Source organism: Lacerta agilis, chromosome 3 (genome assembly GCF_009819535.1).
Source record: "Lacerta agilis isolate rLacAgi1 chromosome 3, rLacAgi1.pri, whole genome shotgun sequence".
Lineage (NCBI taxonomy): Eukaryota > Metazoa > Chordata > Lepidosauria > Squamata > Lacertidae > Lacerta > Lacerta agilis.
In genome coordinates this window covers 77,958,773-77,976,403 of record NC_046314.1, presented here as the reverse complement: position 1 = coordinate 77,976,403, position 17,631 = coordinate 77,958,773, and the positions used below count along the sequence as shown (strand labels likewise).

The window sequence follows — 17,631 nt, the reverse complement described above, 5'->3', positions numbered from 1 at the left end:
ATGAAAGTGTTCATAGCATTAATATTCCAAGATGTTCTTGCTTCTCCTATTGCCACAGTCTTGGGTGCCAGCAGAAATCATCCATGGCCCTCTGCTCAGCTTGCCGTGTTTAACAGATTGCAACTATTTCCCCTCCAGCCCACATCATCGTCAACTGCAATCCTAAAACAACTGCTATTCTTCCAACTCTAAAACTCCCGTACTTCAAAGGCTCTTATCTTTCTAACTAATTCTGAGTTGAGGGAGGGGTCCCTCCCATTTGCCCTCTCAACTTACTCCTTTTGCCCCCCCCCCATCATATTTAACAGGCCATTACCAGGCTGGCTCCTGACTTGTATGTTAACATGCTAAATCCAGTGTCTGGCACCCAGGAATTAGAAGAGGAGTCCAGGCATCCCACAAACGCATAACAGTATATTCAGTGGGGCCTACTACCAGATAAGGATGCACGGAATTGCAGCCTTAGACTGATGTATTAACAAGGCTCATACAGAAGATTAACAACAATAGTGCAATTTATTTTGAAAGGACCTAATAGTTAGGCTCTTAAGCTTTCTGTAGGAGATTAAAATAAGTGGCTTTTTAAAAAAACAGAACTCTGTAAATTTATGCTGGCGCTTGGGGCTGAACGCACTGAAATGACACTCTCTCAACAGAAATAAACAATGTGGTTTGATTCCATACTACTTCATGGAGATCTTGTTTTTGAAAAACAAAATTGCAAAGTGCACCTCGCTATGGATTTACTTGTAAAAAAAGAATAACCCACCCTCCTCTGTATCACAGCACTGCTACACTCCCTGTATCTCTGGGGGGAGAGGAGAGGAAATGAGGGAGGGGAGAGACCATCCTGCTGTGGCTGCTGCCCAAGCCTGAGGAATTAGTCATGTGTCCTCCTCCTGATGCTGCTGACGTGGTGCCAGGGACAGAATTCACTTCCCTAAGGAAATGATAGGCGAAGCTGGATTGATTGGATGTGTGAATAAACACCCATCTCCATTTTCTGTAGGGCGGGCAGGCAGGAAGCATGTTAAGAAGCAGAAAAGGTGCCTAATTAAGGAGAGCAGATGCAAAGGTAGAGGCTGCCAGGTGAATCGCATGCAGCCGCACACATCTCATGCCTGCTCTCCCAGCTGAACGGCTGCCCTGCTCTTCCAGCTCTGCCCCCTTTCCCTCCTCCTCCAGCCTAGTACTTTGAAGCTGCTTCTTGTCTGCGCAGAGAGATCCTCCTCAGCGAGAGAACTGGCAGCCTCGGGTGTTGCCACATAAACAGGAGAAGCCGCTTCTGAAGAGGCATGGCTGGGGGAGGCAGAGGCAGCCAGGCTGCAGCATCCTTATGCCTGGCCTGGGCACTCTCTCTGGCTCTGTCCTCTTTCCCTCAGCTCGTGAGTGGACGAGTGGACTGGACCCAGGAAAAGGTATGTCGGTGGCCTCTCTCTCTCTCTGGTGGCTTTTTGTAATTTTGCTTCTGTGGGGAGGGTTACGTGTAGCATGTGGAGAGAGGGAATGACAGGGATTTGGTGTGGGCAAAGGTCACAGGCCTCTCAGTCACCACGGCTTTGCAGGATTTAAAATAGTTTATCAGGCATCAGATTTCTCCATCCTTACTGGCAAATCACTGGTGCCAAGGCGCACCCTTAAGATGATAATATGGGTGTGTGGGAGGAATGAGCTCACTGTGGTGTTCCAGCAGTTATTGTGCGTTTTATATATCCACTTATTATATAATTGTGTATGTTTCTATACAGTATGTGGATTTCTCAGAAGGGCCCTAAGGCAGATGATCCAGTAGCGTGATTGTGTATGTTAAAAATAGGCGACCTGGCAGGGTGGTGTACAGTACAAGTAAATGCCACCCACTCAGCCCAATCATCTTGACACAATGAGAGCACCCCCCAAAACAACAGGAGGGAAAGACAAGCAAATTGCACACTAAATACACACTGAGAGTGAATCATAGTGAATCAAAAGAGGGCATGGTCTCAAGGCACATGATGTGCCAGCCTTTCTAAAGCAGTTCTGGGTCTGATTGGTGCCTGGATGGCAGGCTTCTGTGTGTGTGTGTGTGTGTGTGTGTGTGTAGTTACATGATGGAAGAAAAGCAGGGTACAAATGCACTAAGTAAAATGACAAACTACAACTAGAATATCCTACAATGCACGTACAACAGTAGAATTCTGCATACACTCAGAAGTCCCAATGAGTTCAACTGGAGCTAATCCTAAACCAGAATGGTGCACTGTATTTTGAGGTAACCTTAGAGCACACACTTGGTATATGCTGGTACCCCAGGAATCTCAAATTAAGCTTCTCAAAATCTGCTCAGAAACCAAAATGGTGGCTAACTTTGTAACTAGCTTGGAGCTATAAACTTAGGTTATATGGATCTGATTATATGGATCAGATTACCATTTTATATATATATCAAGGTGCTTGTTGATGGAGGCAGACACTTAATGGATAGTCATATATACCGAGTTTAATTAAGCTTTCTCCAAAGTAAGTGGGTATAGCAGGGGCCTCCAACTTTCTTGGCCCCATAGGAACACTTTCAAATCTAAAGAAATGGTTATGGGCACCACACAATACACATTTCACTGAATAAAAAACTGGGCATGTTCAGAACCCCTCTCCGCAAATCAGCACCTACTCACACCAAAACTAACAGACTGAAGAAAGCAGGACACCCCCTCCAAAAGACAGGCAGCCCTCCCCTACCAACAAAACGAAAAGAAAAGAAAAGAAACAAACCCTACAATTAAAAAATGAGAGGGCAATGGGGTGTTGGGTGTGCCCTGCTATTCCAAGGCACATAAGATTTCAACCTTATTTAACAATGCATACTTCTTTCCCCTATGATAACCTTTCTGAACCGAACTGGACAAGACTCTTATAAGATTGTGTGCTGCTGTTAAGTGTGTTTGTGGTTGTAGAAGGTTTGGCTCAGCCACCGATGCAAGTGCAAAGCTGAACAATCAACATGCACTGGATTGTGTTTAGGGAAATGGTCTCTGTGTAGCCAAATAGCATAAGTTCAGGAAGCATGTTTTGAAACTTCATGCAAGCTTGCCTATAAATGCTAACTTCAGACACTTATGTGCTATCCTACTGTATTAATAGTGCATTGCATTACATTCAATAATGCTACATGTTTACTGCCTGGTTAGCACTCTTTATGCTGGCATAAAGTAAATGCAAATTAGTCCCTTAGACCCTGAGATACCAGGCCTCCTGGGTTCAATTCAATTCCTTTTGAAGGCACTGGGGCATTGTGGGTTATTTTTAACTGCAGTAGACTATACTCTTAATACTAGTGTGTCACAGAAAGCCCTGATGTGTCTTTAAGCCTTATGTTTTTAAGGACAAGCAATGGTTTACTCCTTCCCTTGCTGCTTTTGTCCCAGGTTTGATGTAATCTGGGGCAGTGATGGGGAACCTGTGGTTCCCCAGATACTGTTAGACCCCAACCTGCATCAGCTCCACCTAGCATAACCAAGGAAAATTGTAGTCTGGAGGACCATAGGTTCCCCATCCCAGATTTCAGGCTATGGCAAGCAAGGTAGCACCTGTAAGTTCCTTATTACAAGATCATATGCCAAGCCTAAATACCTGTATGGATTTCGCCCTGCTCACGAGAGTTCCTAATGCTGTACTTTTGTAACACCTTCGTTCTGAAGTCTGTGATAATTGTGGCCAACATTAAGCGCTGTCTAGTTTTCTGCTGCTTCTGATCTAGACGGGTCATCCATTTGATGAGAACATATGATTTCCTGACATCAAAGTGTCTTATAAAATAATGGCTCTGTCTGTGTGCATATGATGTTAAAGCACATACAATGGGGCCACAGATGCAGTCCAGGATTTATGCCAAAGTAGGCAGAAAAATAACTGGGCAGAATTTATCCACTTAAGGGCAAATAAACATGGCATTTCAGTTGCTGCTGTTGTTTTAACTTACTGCTGCTCACCCATGTGTCAACTCAAAATCTAGTGCTACCTCCTTTTCCCTTTCTGCAGCTGCGTACACACTGTATCTTTGAAGCACATTTGAAACATTGTGTACCACAGATTGCTGTAACTCCTATATTTCCTGCTGCATAATACACTTCCATTTGCACAGCTGTTGCACTGGATGCACAACCAGTATTTTCACACAACAGCCCTTGCACTGGAGGTCAGAGAACCCAGGCTATATATCACAGCCTGGTTCTTTGGGGGGCTTCCAGATTACCTGTATATTGAGCACTCATCCTAATTTGTTTGTGAGGAGGCTAGAGAATGTTGAACACTTTCCAGTGTGTCTTCCCATCGCTTTCCTTATCACAAAAAGTCTGATATTTGGGGGTACTGCATTTATTGCAGAAAACATCCCAAGCAACTATAACTGTATGTGATTGAATCCCGCTTCAAAACGGTAGTCGTCTGGAAGTGCCCTTTGTTTTCTATTGATGCTCCTTTTTGTTTTGTTTTTTAAATAAACCTGTAAAAAAGTCATGCATATCACAATGTGAATCATTTATTTCTCTCTTTCTCTCTCTCTCTATATATAGGGGGGGAGAAGATGTACATATACACCCCCCCGCCTTTGTACTCAAAAGGAGACCCAGCTCAACTTACAACATGAAATAATAGGGAGGGGAGAGATCTTACAACTTTTCAAAACTATAATTCCTTTAATCAGTGATCAGACCTAGCAATTCCATTTCTCCATTTATCTCTCGTGCTTCCAAAGAAAACGTATTCTTCTGCATTAGCATGATTATAGCATTACTGTATTTTGTCTTATAATGGCTACAGTAAATGTTTGTTTGGTCCTGCCAGGAAGATTGCCGTTGTATGTGTCTTTTATTGATTTTCATGCTAAGTGTGCTCATTTCTCCCCACTAACATCATTCTAATCTCACTGTGGTTCAAAGAGCCTTGTTGGCTAAGATGCATAATGATTTCCACTATTCATACTTCAAGAAAGCTATAATTTAAGAATCACAGTAAACTGAGCATGCTAAAAATTAAGAAAACAAGAATATTAAAATTCGCAAAGACCCTCTCTGTTTCGCTTCAAGACTTCTCTCCCAAACTATTTGCATATTTTCATACCTCTCAAATTATATTATACTGTTATGAGTTTGGGTGCCAGAGTTTGTGGGTGCAAGGTACCCATAGTTTCTGGATTTACTAAGTGTTAGAATTTTATCAAACTCACGGTGTCTTGCCTCATGGGAACCCACCTACACTTCAACTGTGGTGACTTTTAACCTGAATCAAACTCTTCATGTATGTTGAAACAGTAGGGTTTTTTTTTTGCAAAGAACTGTAAACTCACAGCCCATTTCATGCACAGTTATAGGTCTGGGGAGGGAGGAGAATTTCCCTGTGGTGCTATCCTATGTGGCCCTGGAATATGTGTGACTAATACTAGAATTGTATGTGTAGGACTAATTTTGTGGGCCTTTCCCATCTATTTATCATCATCTCACCCAGCAGGGTAGTAATTGGGTTTGATATTCATATACTAAATAACAACTGCTGTGTGGATCCTTGCCATGAAAAAGCAGTTTCTACATGGCTAAGGTGTGTGTAGGCAGACTGCATGTGGGCTGTATACATACCATACATTTAGAGCACATGACTTCCCCCCCCCCAAAGAAACCTGGGAATTTTAGTTTAAGGGTGCTGATAATTGTAACTGTAGGGTAAACTACAGTTCCAATTATTCTTGGGGTTGGGGGATTTTAAATGTATCGTCTGTACATTTATGCTTTAAATGTAAGGTCTGTATATGGCCTTTGATTTGTATGCAGCATTGTAGCCTTTTTTTCCTCCTGGTGTTTCACGGTTGCATGATCTGTCTGAGATGACTATCCCAAACTCCAGTAGGATCCATATTTTGCTGTCCACAGATGGCGTATGATCCGGTGAGAGATCCTGTTTGCAGAGGGGAGAAATAACTTTTTATGTTTTCCCCATAACTCTGGAACCCCCCACCAGCCCTGGAATGACCTCCCATGTTGAGAGGGTCCCCAACCCTCCTCTCTGTTGTTGGGAGCAAAGTCTGGATCCAACCAGTTATATGCAGCAACCATTATGCTGATATGTTTCTATATTTCTCTCTTTCTGGGGGTGGGGATGCATGCGTATACAGTGGTGCCCCACTGGACGAAAAGAATTCGTTCTGCGAATATTTTTGTCTAGCGGTTTTATCGTCTAGCGAAGCGGCAATGCGAACCGCAGTTTTCGCTAGACAAAAAAGAAAAAGGCAGCCCCATAGACAATTTCGTCTTGCGGAGCAGCCTTCCGCTAGACGAATGCGTTCGTCTAGCGAGTTTTTCGTCTAGCGAGGCATTCGTCTAGCGGGGCACCACTGTACATACTTCCATTGTTTTGCACTTTGGATGATTATTTTAACAGAAAACTGCTAATGGGTATTTTAAAATAATACTTCCTACACTACTGTCATATATACAAAACACTATAGCAAAATTCATCCAGTCATTCATTATGATTATTTATTATGTTAAAATAATCTTGCCTCCAATTCCTTCCTCAGTACTCCCACCGTCCAACCATTTTAAATGCAACTAGCATCCAACAAGTTGCTGCTCACACAGATATCAACCGGATGTGGCAAAATGATTTGCACCCGATACTGATTGAGCGATATCCAGGATCACCCGGCAGTTATGCCGTGCGTCAGGTGAGTCTGACAAGCTGAACGTGCAGTCCACACTGATGTCTGAAATAATCCTTCCTTTTCCGTTTCCAGGATACCTCTGACCTTCCACCAGTTCTAGGTATGCTGGGTGATACTGGTTTTCGGTAAATTACTCGCACGATGGTCTGTAGATTATAGGTCACAATTTGCCATAAGAATCTCTGCATTCACAGCAGTGGCTTGGCCCTCCCAACTCTGTAGAACACAAGAACCCTGCTGGTACAGGACAATAGCCCAGCTGCCCAACACCCTGTTCCACAGTGGCCAACCAGATGTCATTGGGAAGCTCACAAGAGGGCAACAGCACACTCCCTACTTGTGATTTCTAGCAACTGGGATGCAGAGGCATTAGAACACAGCCACCATAGCAAGAAGCCACTTCCAACTATTATATTGCTTTGTTGTTTTTGTTTTCATTATTTATTTGTGCTTTTATCTTGCGAACCGCCCTGAGACCTTTTGATGAAGGGTGCTATATAAATATAATAAATAATAGTTATAATAATAATTATCTCTGATCTAGCTCCAGTAATATAATATCACATTCTCATATAATGGACCAGATGGCATAGCTTTGCTAGCTGGAGGAATAATTGTATTCCTCAGTTGCAAAAAGAAAAAAGAAAAAAAAAGATATGAAATGAAATGAAACAGCTACGCTGCATATTGGAAATATCCAAAAATATTTTCAGTGGAAGTAGAACTTTGAGGGAAGTTGCACGAAGTGAACACAGAACGTGTAACAGCTGAAAGTTTATCCCTTGGAAAGGCCCTCAAACAGCTGTGAGCCATCTTGGTACAGTTGCAACCTGAAGACAGGTGAGTTTAATGATCTGCAGTTGATGAGGGGGAGGTGGATAGCCAGTTTCAAAGAGCATCTATTGCATTTAGTGCTGTAGTTTCCTTGGAGATTTACTGGCAGAGAGCCCAAACAAAGAGAAAACAGTGACATCTCTGGAACAGCAGTCATTGGGCATGTACAGACAAGAATCTGTACTGCTAGGGGAGAAGAACAATATCAAAGTAAAAACTTCCTAGAAAGAATATTAAATTATGCAATTGAAATGGAAATTGGGTTTACTAGAATGTCTCCTTTAGGTATTATAGATTTCCAATGTCAAATAGCAGGTTAGCACTATCTGCTTGGAGTGGACAATATTCATTCTCATTCATTCTCTCTCTCTGTCTCTCTCGCTCTCTCTCTCTCTCTCTCTCTCTCTCTCTGTGTGTGTGTGTGTGATACCAGTCGCCACCACAGGACAGGTGAACCATTGTCCTGAATTCTTGTATTTGTTTTACTGTTTTTGTTTCATTTGTATTCTGTTGTTCCTTCATTAATCTCTAAGGTTATTGACTTCCCACCCAAAAACTGTTGAGTTCTTCACCCGCTTAGTTTTGCAGATAGCAATGCATCAGACACCTTCTCTGGACCTTGGGCTTAAATGTGATTTATTGGGGCTTCCTTTCTCATAATGCACAGAGGGCTCCACTGAGCATCATGTTTTCATTACTGCTGGTCCATCTTATTTAATTATTGTTTCTCACATTGCTTATCATAAGGACTGAATCCACGATTTCCTGTTCATTGGCTTGATTTCATGGAAGTGACAGTGTATAATATACTTCTGAATCAAGAGCTATCCTTTAGTCACATCTCTTTTCATTTGTGCAGCATGATTCTTACGCATACGTATTGAAGTGTTACATAAGATGCCCTGTTAAACCTTGATTCCAATAACATGAAATGTGCCGCAGGGACCATTTCTAAAGCAGATGAGACGTGTTGCTAAGGAAACATCAATGAGGGGCAATTAAATGTCATTAACTGACAACAGTTAAGAGTCCAAAAAAAACCTAGTTGCCTTCTGTGACAGCACAGGCTGCAACCAGCAGTAGGAGAGGAAAGGGAGGCAAGCAAACCAACTGCTCCGTCTTCTAACTTCACCGCTGCCACCGTGGAAACCTTGATTTATCTCTGGCCAGTGGCGGAGCTTCATGCTCCGGCATCGGGGGGGGGAGGCGGAGAACAGGAGGGGGCAGGGCTGGCGCACATCCCGTGAGTGTGGCATGTGTCCTGGGGGCGTGGCATGCTGTTTGCAGGGGCGTGGCGCCCAACACAGGTGGGGGGGCAGCCTCAATAGCACCCCACCGGGATCACGCTGCTGGGGGCGGTGCACTCCCCCCCCCCCGACGCACTCCTCTTCCTCCACCAGTGTCTCTGGCTGCCTCTACTGAACAATGCTTTAATCTTCTGGACTTTAACTGGCCCAAACTATTACAATTCAATTCAATTCCAGTTCACTCCCCACCCTTCACCCCAAGGTCCCAGGGTGCATTACAACAATCAAAACAAAATGTTAAAAACAACTTAGAACAACTTACCACCTCTACTCCCAATAATGGGTAGGGTGGTATGGTCAGAGTAAGCACATTGGCATCCATGGGACAAATTTAACGTTGTGCTCTTCTGATTTCTGCTTTCTGGGCAGGAGGATCCCCCTCCCCTCCCACTATGTGCTGTTCTAGATGTTCTCTTGATCCTCCAAAGCAGATTTGGGGACTCTAGCTTAGTAGACTCTGGCCTTCTAGACTTAAGTCCCTTGATTTCCACGGTTCTACTCTGAATACGGCTAAGAATGTGGGTGGATCTGTGGTCTAAACCACTGAGCCTCTTGGGCTTGCTGATTGGAAGGTTGGCAGTTCAAATCCCCACGACAGAGTGAGCTCCCATTGCTCTGTCCCAGCTTCTGCCAACCTAGCAGTTTGAAGGTACGCCAGTGCAAGTAGATATATTGGTACCACTGGGGCGGGAAGGTAAATGGCATTTCCATGCGCTCTGGCTTCCATCACAGTGTTCCGTTGTATCAGAAGTGGTTTAGTCCTGCTGGCCACATGACCCGGAAAGCTGTCTGTGGACAAACACCAGCTCCCTCGGCCTGGAAGCGAGATGAGCGCCGCAACCCCAGTCACCTTTGACTGGACTTAACTGTCCAGGAGTCATTTACCTTCACCTTTAACCTTTCAGTGTTGAATTTCAGCAGATAATGGCACACCTTTCTAGGCAGTTTTTTTTAAAGCAAAATAAAGTTTTGCTTGAAAATAAGAAGTATTTGCCTCCTTTGACTTGTGGCCATATACATTTCAGCATATCAAGCATCGTCTTCAAGGACTACAGGCTGGCTGGGTAGTTGAAGAAGACACGTTTCAGAGCCATACTCCTTACGGATACCGCACCTTTTCAAACATCATCAGCACCCTCAATCCCCTTGCCAAGCGCCACTTGGTGCTTGCTTGCCATTACGATTCAAAATACTTCCCACCACAGTCGGACGGCAAAGTGTTTGTCGGAGCCACCGACTCAGCGGTGCCCTGTGCTATGATGCTAGAATTGGCACGTTCCCTGGACACGCAGCTTCATTGTCTGAAGGTAATTTGGTTCTTTTCTGCAGTTGTTTCTGCATTAACCATGAACCACAGCATGGCAACTGACCTTGCATTTTGTCCTCCGTCCCTCATTCCACAGAAGGCCGTCTCAAATGGCAAGACAGATCTCTCCCTGCAGCTCATTTTCTTTGATGGCGAAGAAGCTTTCGTCCGATGGTCCCCTTCAGATTCTCTATATGGCTCTCGGCACTTGGCCCAGAAAATGGCATCGACTCCACACCCTCCAGGCGCCACACATACAACTCAGATTCAAGGCATTGTAAGTGAGAACTTTATGGAGGGAAAAGGAAGGGGGGGCAAGGCTCATGAGCTAGAGTAACTGATCTAGACAACAAATCTAAGAAATGTTCAAGATTCAGGTAGGTAGCCGTGTTGGTCTGACGCAGTCTCTATATTTATATAATAGTCCAGTAGCACCTTAGAGACCAACTAAGTTTCTTCTTGGTATAAGCTTTCCTGTGCATGCACACTTCTTCAGATAGAAAAGTGCAATATATTTCATTGGTGCAACTGTCTGAAATGTTTTAAAGCATGACCAGAAAAAACCTCTGCTTGGTGAAGGATATGGGGTATATGGAGGCAGAAAAGTGCTTTGCAATCTTTTGATGGGTATAGCTAAGGGATGCAGAGAATTTTCTTTTCTTTAGTTTATTTTGCATGACATCTTGGGCATAATCCAGCTAAAATTAAGCACTCCAAAGTCTTGTTGATTTTTAAAAGGGAGGCAATTTAGCATGTAACTTACTCTCTCACTGGAGTTGTGGAACAAATCATCTCTGTTTCAAATAGCAGTATGCAGCCATTGGTCTGTGTATGAGCCACTGTCCATAGTCAATGTTCAACCATGTGAATGGCTGTGTCACAAAATGTCTCTGGGGGCTTATCCACAATTACTATTTGCCTCGCTTTTTCCAGGCATAGGCCCATATTTTAAAGCTCATTGTCTGAGCACTAATTTTTCTTTTTGCCCCAGAACTTCCCCACAAAAACCAGCTCTAAGAGCAACAAATGGCAATTTGGCTTTTCCAGAGATAGCTTTGTTGTTGTTCAGTCGTTCAGTCGTGTCCGACTCTTCGTGACCCCATGGACCAGAGCACGCCAGGCACGCCTATCCTTCACTGCCTCTCGCAGTTTGGCCAAACTCATGTTAGTAGCCCAGAGATAGCAGTTTGCTCCAATTCTGCTCTAAAGAGCGGAGGGGGGGGGGGTTACGGGGAAAGCTCTGGAGCAAAACAAACAAACAAGCAAACTTTAAAGTGTGGGTTGGGTCTGGAAAACATGAAAGGTATGTGTGGTCGCCCTGGGTCTGTCAACACTCCCTGATTTGGGCCAGTCAGTACAACATATTTATAGGGTTCTGTGAGTGACATTTAAAAGGCCTATTTCTTTATTGATTTCTCATAGGATCTTTTTGTACTACTGGATTTAATCGGTGCTCGGAACCCAACTTTCCCCCTTTACTTTCTAAACACAGCCCGGTGGCTGGGGAGACTTGAAGCGATCGGTAAGACCAGATTATGCAAAACATGACAACTTAAAAAATAATAGTTGCCATAACAGGAATGCCAAGCTCTTCTAGCTTCATGTGTGTAGGAGTTAAATTCTGGCTGTAAATTACTCTCCAAATTTTACAGCTCTGCATATGGCAATTGTTTTTGCCTTGGGGTGGAATCTTAATGATAAGAATAATTTCTGACTATAGTACTCACATATCATATTGTAACCCATCTCACATTTTCTTTATTAAAATATTCATAAGCCTCACAGGATCAAATCATTTAAAATCAATGAATTAATTCATAAAAGAAAACAAAGCAGCTGAAACAACAAACAACCGCCTACAGCTGATTCACAGCAGAGTTCATATTTCATAAACATCTGAGACAATAGCCAGGTTCTTCCTTTCATCTTTAAGTTTCCAGACCCAACTCTGTAAGATAAAAATCTATGCTGATATTACCCAAACAGTGAGTTCCTAGCATGGGCTGCTAGTTGGCCAGCATTTAGCAGTGCAGCTGTACCTTGGAAGTCGAATGGAATCCATTCCGGAAGTCCGTTCAACTTCCAAAACGTTTGGAAACTGAAGTGCAGCTTCTGATTGGCTGCAGGAAACTCCTGCAGCCAATCGAAAGTCGCATTGGATGTTCAGCTTCCAAAAATAGTTCGCAAACCGGAACTCTCACTTCTGGGTTTGCGGCGTTCGGGAGCCAAAACGTTTGAGAACTAAGCTGTTCAAAACCAAGGGACGACTGTACTTCATATGAGAAGTCCAAACTTGTTTGTTTTCAACCTAAGATGTCATAAATTAAGGATGGGGGATCATTGGCCTACAAGTCCCTTTAGCACCAGCCCCTGTGGCCAGTGGTCAAGGATGTGGGAAGTTGAGAGTCCACCAACATCTGGAGGGCCACAAGTAGTACATGTGGGGAGGGGTTTTAATAGGTAGGAGAGGTTATATTCATTGCAATTTATTCCTCCAGGTTCCCACATGTCTGGGTTGAACAGTTTCAAAATCTCACCCTTGGCAGCAATATTAATAGGAATTAGGCTGTAAAACTTTGTTTTGAGCAAATCCAACTATGAAGTAAGTTGGCGTTCCCCTTTTTAACCTGCTTAAGAAAGAATCAGGCAACAACTGGTAAAGTAAGTTTAAAAATAATTTTACTTACTTTATAATTATGCATTGGATCACAGCAAAGGCAGCAGCAAATCTATGCAGGCAAAATATTTACAGTATAAACAGCTTCAGGCATGTGCCTGGAGCTGGAGCAAGTGGAGACATGTCTGCATCCAACACTGGTCAAAGGAAAAGAGGAACAGGAAGTATTTTATGTTCCTTCTTCTCCAGGAAAAGGAGCGGAAATGACATCACACAGAGCACTCTCTACCACTTGTATTTCTATGGTCTGCCTAGCAACAATACAGCTCTGTGGTATTAGCAAGAATATGCATTTGTTTGGCTGCTGATCCCCCACAATACACAGGCTGCATCATTCACAAGGCCAATGTACTGTGTGAAATTGTGTGTGGGGTGTGTGTTACTCATTTGTGCATCAAAGTTAGTCTTCCCTATCCTTCGATCCCCACTTGTTAGATTACACCCCCATCATCTCTAGATAGCATAGTGAATGCTTGGAGTTGCCGTAGTCCAACATCTGGGGACCTTGGGTTAGGGAAGGATAGTTAAAATGTTTAAAACATTTCAGATTTAGGGCCTTGACTTTTTTTAACAAAATATTGCCATACACTGTTTTAACTTTTTTTTTTTAATTACAAAACAACCCTGCAGAACAAAACCTCATTGCTTTGGGTTTGCTAAACAATTACTCTCCTGAAAGGCCCTATTTCCGGCCTGACTTACGAAGACATCCAGTAGAGGATGACCACGTTCCATTTTTAAGAAGAGGTATGACAACTTTTTATACATTATATTTTTGGCAGCAGAGTCTGAAAGATGAGAACTTGGGGCAATGGCAGAAGGGATATAAGGCATTAACTAATGATGTGATATTCTTGCATTTTTGGTTGGGCTTGAAAGGTGGAAATCATTGGGGTTTTTTAGTTATTATTTATATGGTTGCTTTTCTAATTTCTTTACCCTCTTACCAGTGAACTCTGGAATTATTTCTGATCTAATACTCACTAAAGAAATATCACTGGACTAGAATGCAACACCACAGTGCTATGTGTTTATATAACCAAGTAAAGTACATGCCCAGAAGTCCAGTGATCTCCAGAATCGTCTTCTTTGTTCTATTCCCTCCAGGGGTTCCAATCCTACACCTGATCCCAGCTCCTTTCCCTAGAGTGTGGCACACCATGGAAGACAATGAAGAAAATCTTGACAAGCCAACCACTGACAACCTCAACAAGATTCTACAAGTGTTTGTGCTGGAATATCTCAATCTGTGATGGCACACTGCTGGCTCCCACACTACTCCTGCTCTGTTTTTAAGGCTACCACTGGTTCCGCTTTAGCTGCTTCCAAAAACAGGCTTTTGGAGACTACAGTGTAGGAATAAAATAGCTTAGTTTTTAAGCTTTGCCCCCTAGAGGAAAATGGAAAGAACGGCAGTTCTTAAAGGTTTAGTGGTGCACACAACTGTGTGGAGAAAATAAACATTTATACCAAACTGTGTTCAAGTAGAAGGAAAAACACAACTGTTCATCTTTCATTGAAGAAGAAATAAATGAAAATTCTGAGTTTCATTATGCTACACAATGATATTCAGTACAGTATTTCATGATTTCAGCTACAGCAACATTCCAAAAAATTAAGTGCTATTTCCTTTAATATCAAGTGATAATAATTTAGTGCATACTTGGTATGCAGTTAAATGTGAATAGAAGATAGGTGATGAGAGGAATCCATCCTTGTTTCTTATTTCTTCTAATATTCTTCTGTCCAGATGAATCTCATGAAGTGGTCCACTGTATGAGGTTCCAAAATAAATGTTCATTTACTGTGCCATAACTTGTAGTCTAACTGGGTAAAAGGAGTCCCTATGCCTGGATTACCATTGTGTACAAGGTAGGGAGGGGGATAAGGGTCTCTTTTAAATCGTAATGTTACCACACAATGCCCTGACTGTGTAGCCCTACGATCATTTATCAGGTGAAGGGTCATCCCATCTTACTGTGATATCTCTACAGGCAATTATATTCAACAGTGGAATTCAAGCTTCGAGGTGAATCATAGATGAAGCAACAGCTTGATGCCTAACTAAATTCCACTGAATATATCAAGCTACCCTGACTTTGAGTGTAACACATTTTCAGGCTGCATTTTTAGATCCTTTAAAAAAAAAACACACACACACAATGCACATCAGTGGTAGTATCTTGTGGATTTCATTGTACAGTTCAATCTCAGAACCCTGCTGTAATTGTACCGGAATAGTTTTGCCACTACAGCTAAAACATCGTCCTCTGATGGGCTTGGTCAATTCCCAGTTCCTGTCCCTCTTCCCTGAACATGAACACACAGAACATTTCCACTACTGAGATTCACTGCCTCCCTCCACTTTGCTTATTCCCCACCACCTCCCTTCAGAGTTTGGGCCTGTGTGGGAACATAATGCTGCAACCTGCGAGCTTTGTTGCTATGCCAGGATGTCTGCAAATACATTTGAGCTCCAATACCTCAATTACACAAGCATGGTCTTTAGAAATATATCTTTCTAAATAGTTGTAACTATGGGCTTCAGTATATGGTAGTGATGGGCATTTATTGCTTACACGTGTATCCCTCAAAGGAGAACAAGGTGAGACACTTTATCCTCACAACAAACTGGTGAGATATGTTAAGCCAAGAGACAATGACTGGACCAAGGTCACCCAGGGAGCTTTACGGCAGTGTTGAGTTTAATTCTGGCCTCACATGTCACAATCCAACACTCTATAACCATTACCTTTCATTATATCCCAAACTTGGGAATGCATTTGTTAGAAAGTATGTTTAAACCTTCAACCATGTACCAGGCATGCAGGATTAACAGCATTATTTTATGGCTGTTAGTAAAATTTTCACTTTGGATAGGTGATATAACACAAGGGTCAGCAACATTTTTCAGCCGTGGGCCAGTCCACTGTCCCTCAGACCATGTGGTAGGCCGGACTATATTTTTTGGGGGAAAATTGAACAAATTCCTATGCCCCACAAATAACCCAGAGATGCATTTTAAATAAAAGCACACATTCTACTCATGTAAAAACACGCTGATTCCCGGACTGTCCACGGGCCAGATTGAGAAGGCGATTGGGACGCATCCGGCTCCCTGACCTTAGGTTGCCTACCCCTGATCTAACATTTACACTACCGAGTTATTCTGAAATAAAAGTCCTAAGTCTGATTTGTATCCAATTCATGAATATGTAATGACCTGGATGTAGTCTTTAAAAACAGAGCACCATTTTTTGTGTTTATATTTGGATAAGCGCGTGTCCTGTATATTGGCACTGTATAATAAAATAAACACTTGTTAAGTCTGTTGGAGCCTATTTTCTCCCTCACATTTAGTTCTCCAGAGTTATGTTGGTCTGAAGGACCAAGATATACAAAATGGGTAAGATAATTGATTTTACTGGACAACTTCTGTGGCTTAGCAGAATAAAAACAGCCCAAGGGAATGAATGGGCTGTTATCAAAGGGAGTTCCACTCATATAACACAACTTCCATGTCCTCTCCTCCCCCCAGAACCCAACACCCCCAAATCTGCTCCATAGGCACCCCTATCCCTTTGCAGCTGATCTTGAGGAAGTTCCACTGGGCACATGGAAATCTGTTGTACATGTAGAGCAGCAACAATGGATTCAGCCCTGTTTTTAATTCTACCCACACCCAATGACACACGCCTCTTTGAGCTGGGTGGAAGAGGGCATATAGACTTCTTCCGCATCAAGGAGAGGGACTTGGAAAACCTGAAATGGCTCTGGTATGGTTGTCCTGCCTCAAAGAACATCATGTGCCTTTTTAGCATGAAATGGATATGTCTCACAATCAAAACCAGACACCCAGCAGCGGACATGCTAGAAAAGGAAGGGTATCTCTGTCCAGCAAGGCATTTGGGAAAGGGAAGGTGGAGAAGGCAAATCCTGAAATCGAATCACCACCCCCACATCCTCCTTGCAGAAGGGTCCTCTCAATCACAAACAGGCGAGGGTAGGAATGTAAATGGCTGCCTTTAGTTGTGGATAGAAACCTGGAGGTAGGAAGAAGGTGGGAGAATCCACATGCCTGCTGCAGCAACCTGGTTCCATGCATGCTGTTAGTGTGACTGTTTTGGAGAGCAGGGTGGAGGAGAGAGGCAGCCACACTTTGTGGTTTTCCATGGTAGAAAAGTAAAGTTGATGCTGGTCACCAACTAATCTAAATCATGTGCCCTTGTAGGTAAGGACTCACTGAAGGAAAACTAGGTACAGTATATAATGTAGGCAGGTGGTATACAAATTTTCACTGGCAACAGAATGAAGGAAAAAGTATCACAATACTTATTAGCAAAACATTAAAATATGCACGCAAATCAGTTACTGACCATGCTAGTTGAAACTGCTAACAAAAAACAGAGTCAAAACAAAATAAAAAATTCCTTCCAGTAGCACCATAGAGACCAACTAAGTTTGTTCTTGGTATGAGGTTTCGTGTGCATGCACACTTCTTCAGATACAGAGTGACTGACCTGTTGCTATACTTCCCATTTAAGCACCTTGCTTACCTTCATGCAGAGAGGTACCATCACTTTTTAAAAAGCAGCTGGAAAGAAGTTTTAAAATCAGTGTTTCCATAAATAAAAAATGCTACTAGGTTAACCAAAGCATCCATTCCACATACAATGCCACTACTCTGAACTCTTCAAACAGGATTAACAATAGTTTAAAAGGACCACCCTAAGATTTCCCAGCACACTGTCAAACACAGATGACAGAAATAAAAATGAATCTGTGATAGTTAACACCATAGGAGAGTTCATAACTC

The 17,631-nt window shown here is 42.8% G+C and overlaps 1 protein-coding gene across 3 annotated transcripts in view; it reads left to right on the top strand.

Moving 5' to 3' along the window:
- Nucleotides 1-14,652, top strand: part of QPCT (glutaminyl-peptide cyclotransferase) — a 28,053-nt gene extending 13,401 nt beyond the window's left edge. For 2 of the 3 annotated variants that reach the window (XM_033144421.1, XM_033144420.1), the window contains exons 2-7: nt 6,548-6,694; nt 9,858-10,139; nt 10,236-10,415; nt 11,561-11,660; nt 13,446-13,562; nt 13,923-14,652. In XM_033144421.1, the coding sequence (XP_033000312.1) occupies nt 6,620-6,694; nt 9,858-10,139; nt 10,236-10,415; nt 11,561-11,660; nt 13,446-13,562; nt 13,923-14,068 (900 nt within the window). In that variant the 5' untranslated portion in view covers nt 6,548-6,619 and the 3' untranslated portion in view covers nt 14,069-14,652. Of the gene's footprint in view, nt 1-915; nt 1,419-6,547; nt 6,695-9,857; nt 10,140-10,235; nt 10,416-11,560; nt 11,661-13,445; nt 13,563-13,922 lie in introns of those variants that run through there. The other variant, XM_033144419.1, reaches the window with a different exon arrangement.
- Nucleotides 14,653-17,631: the final 2,979 nt, after the last annotated feature.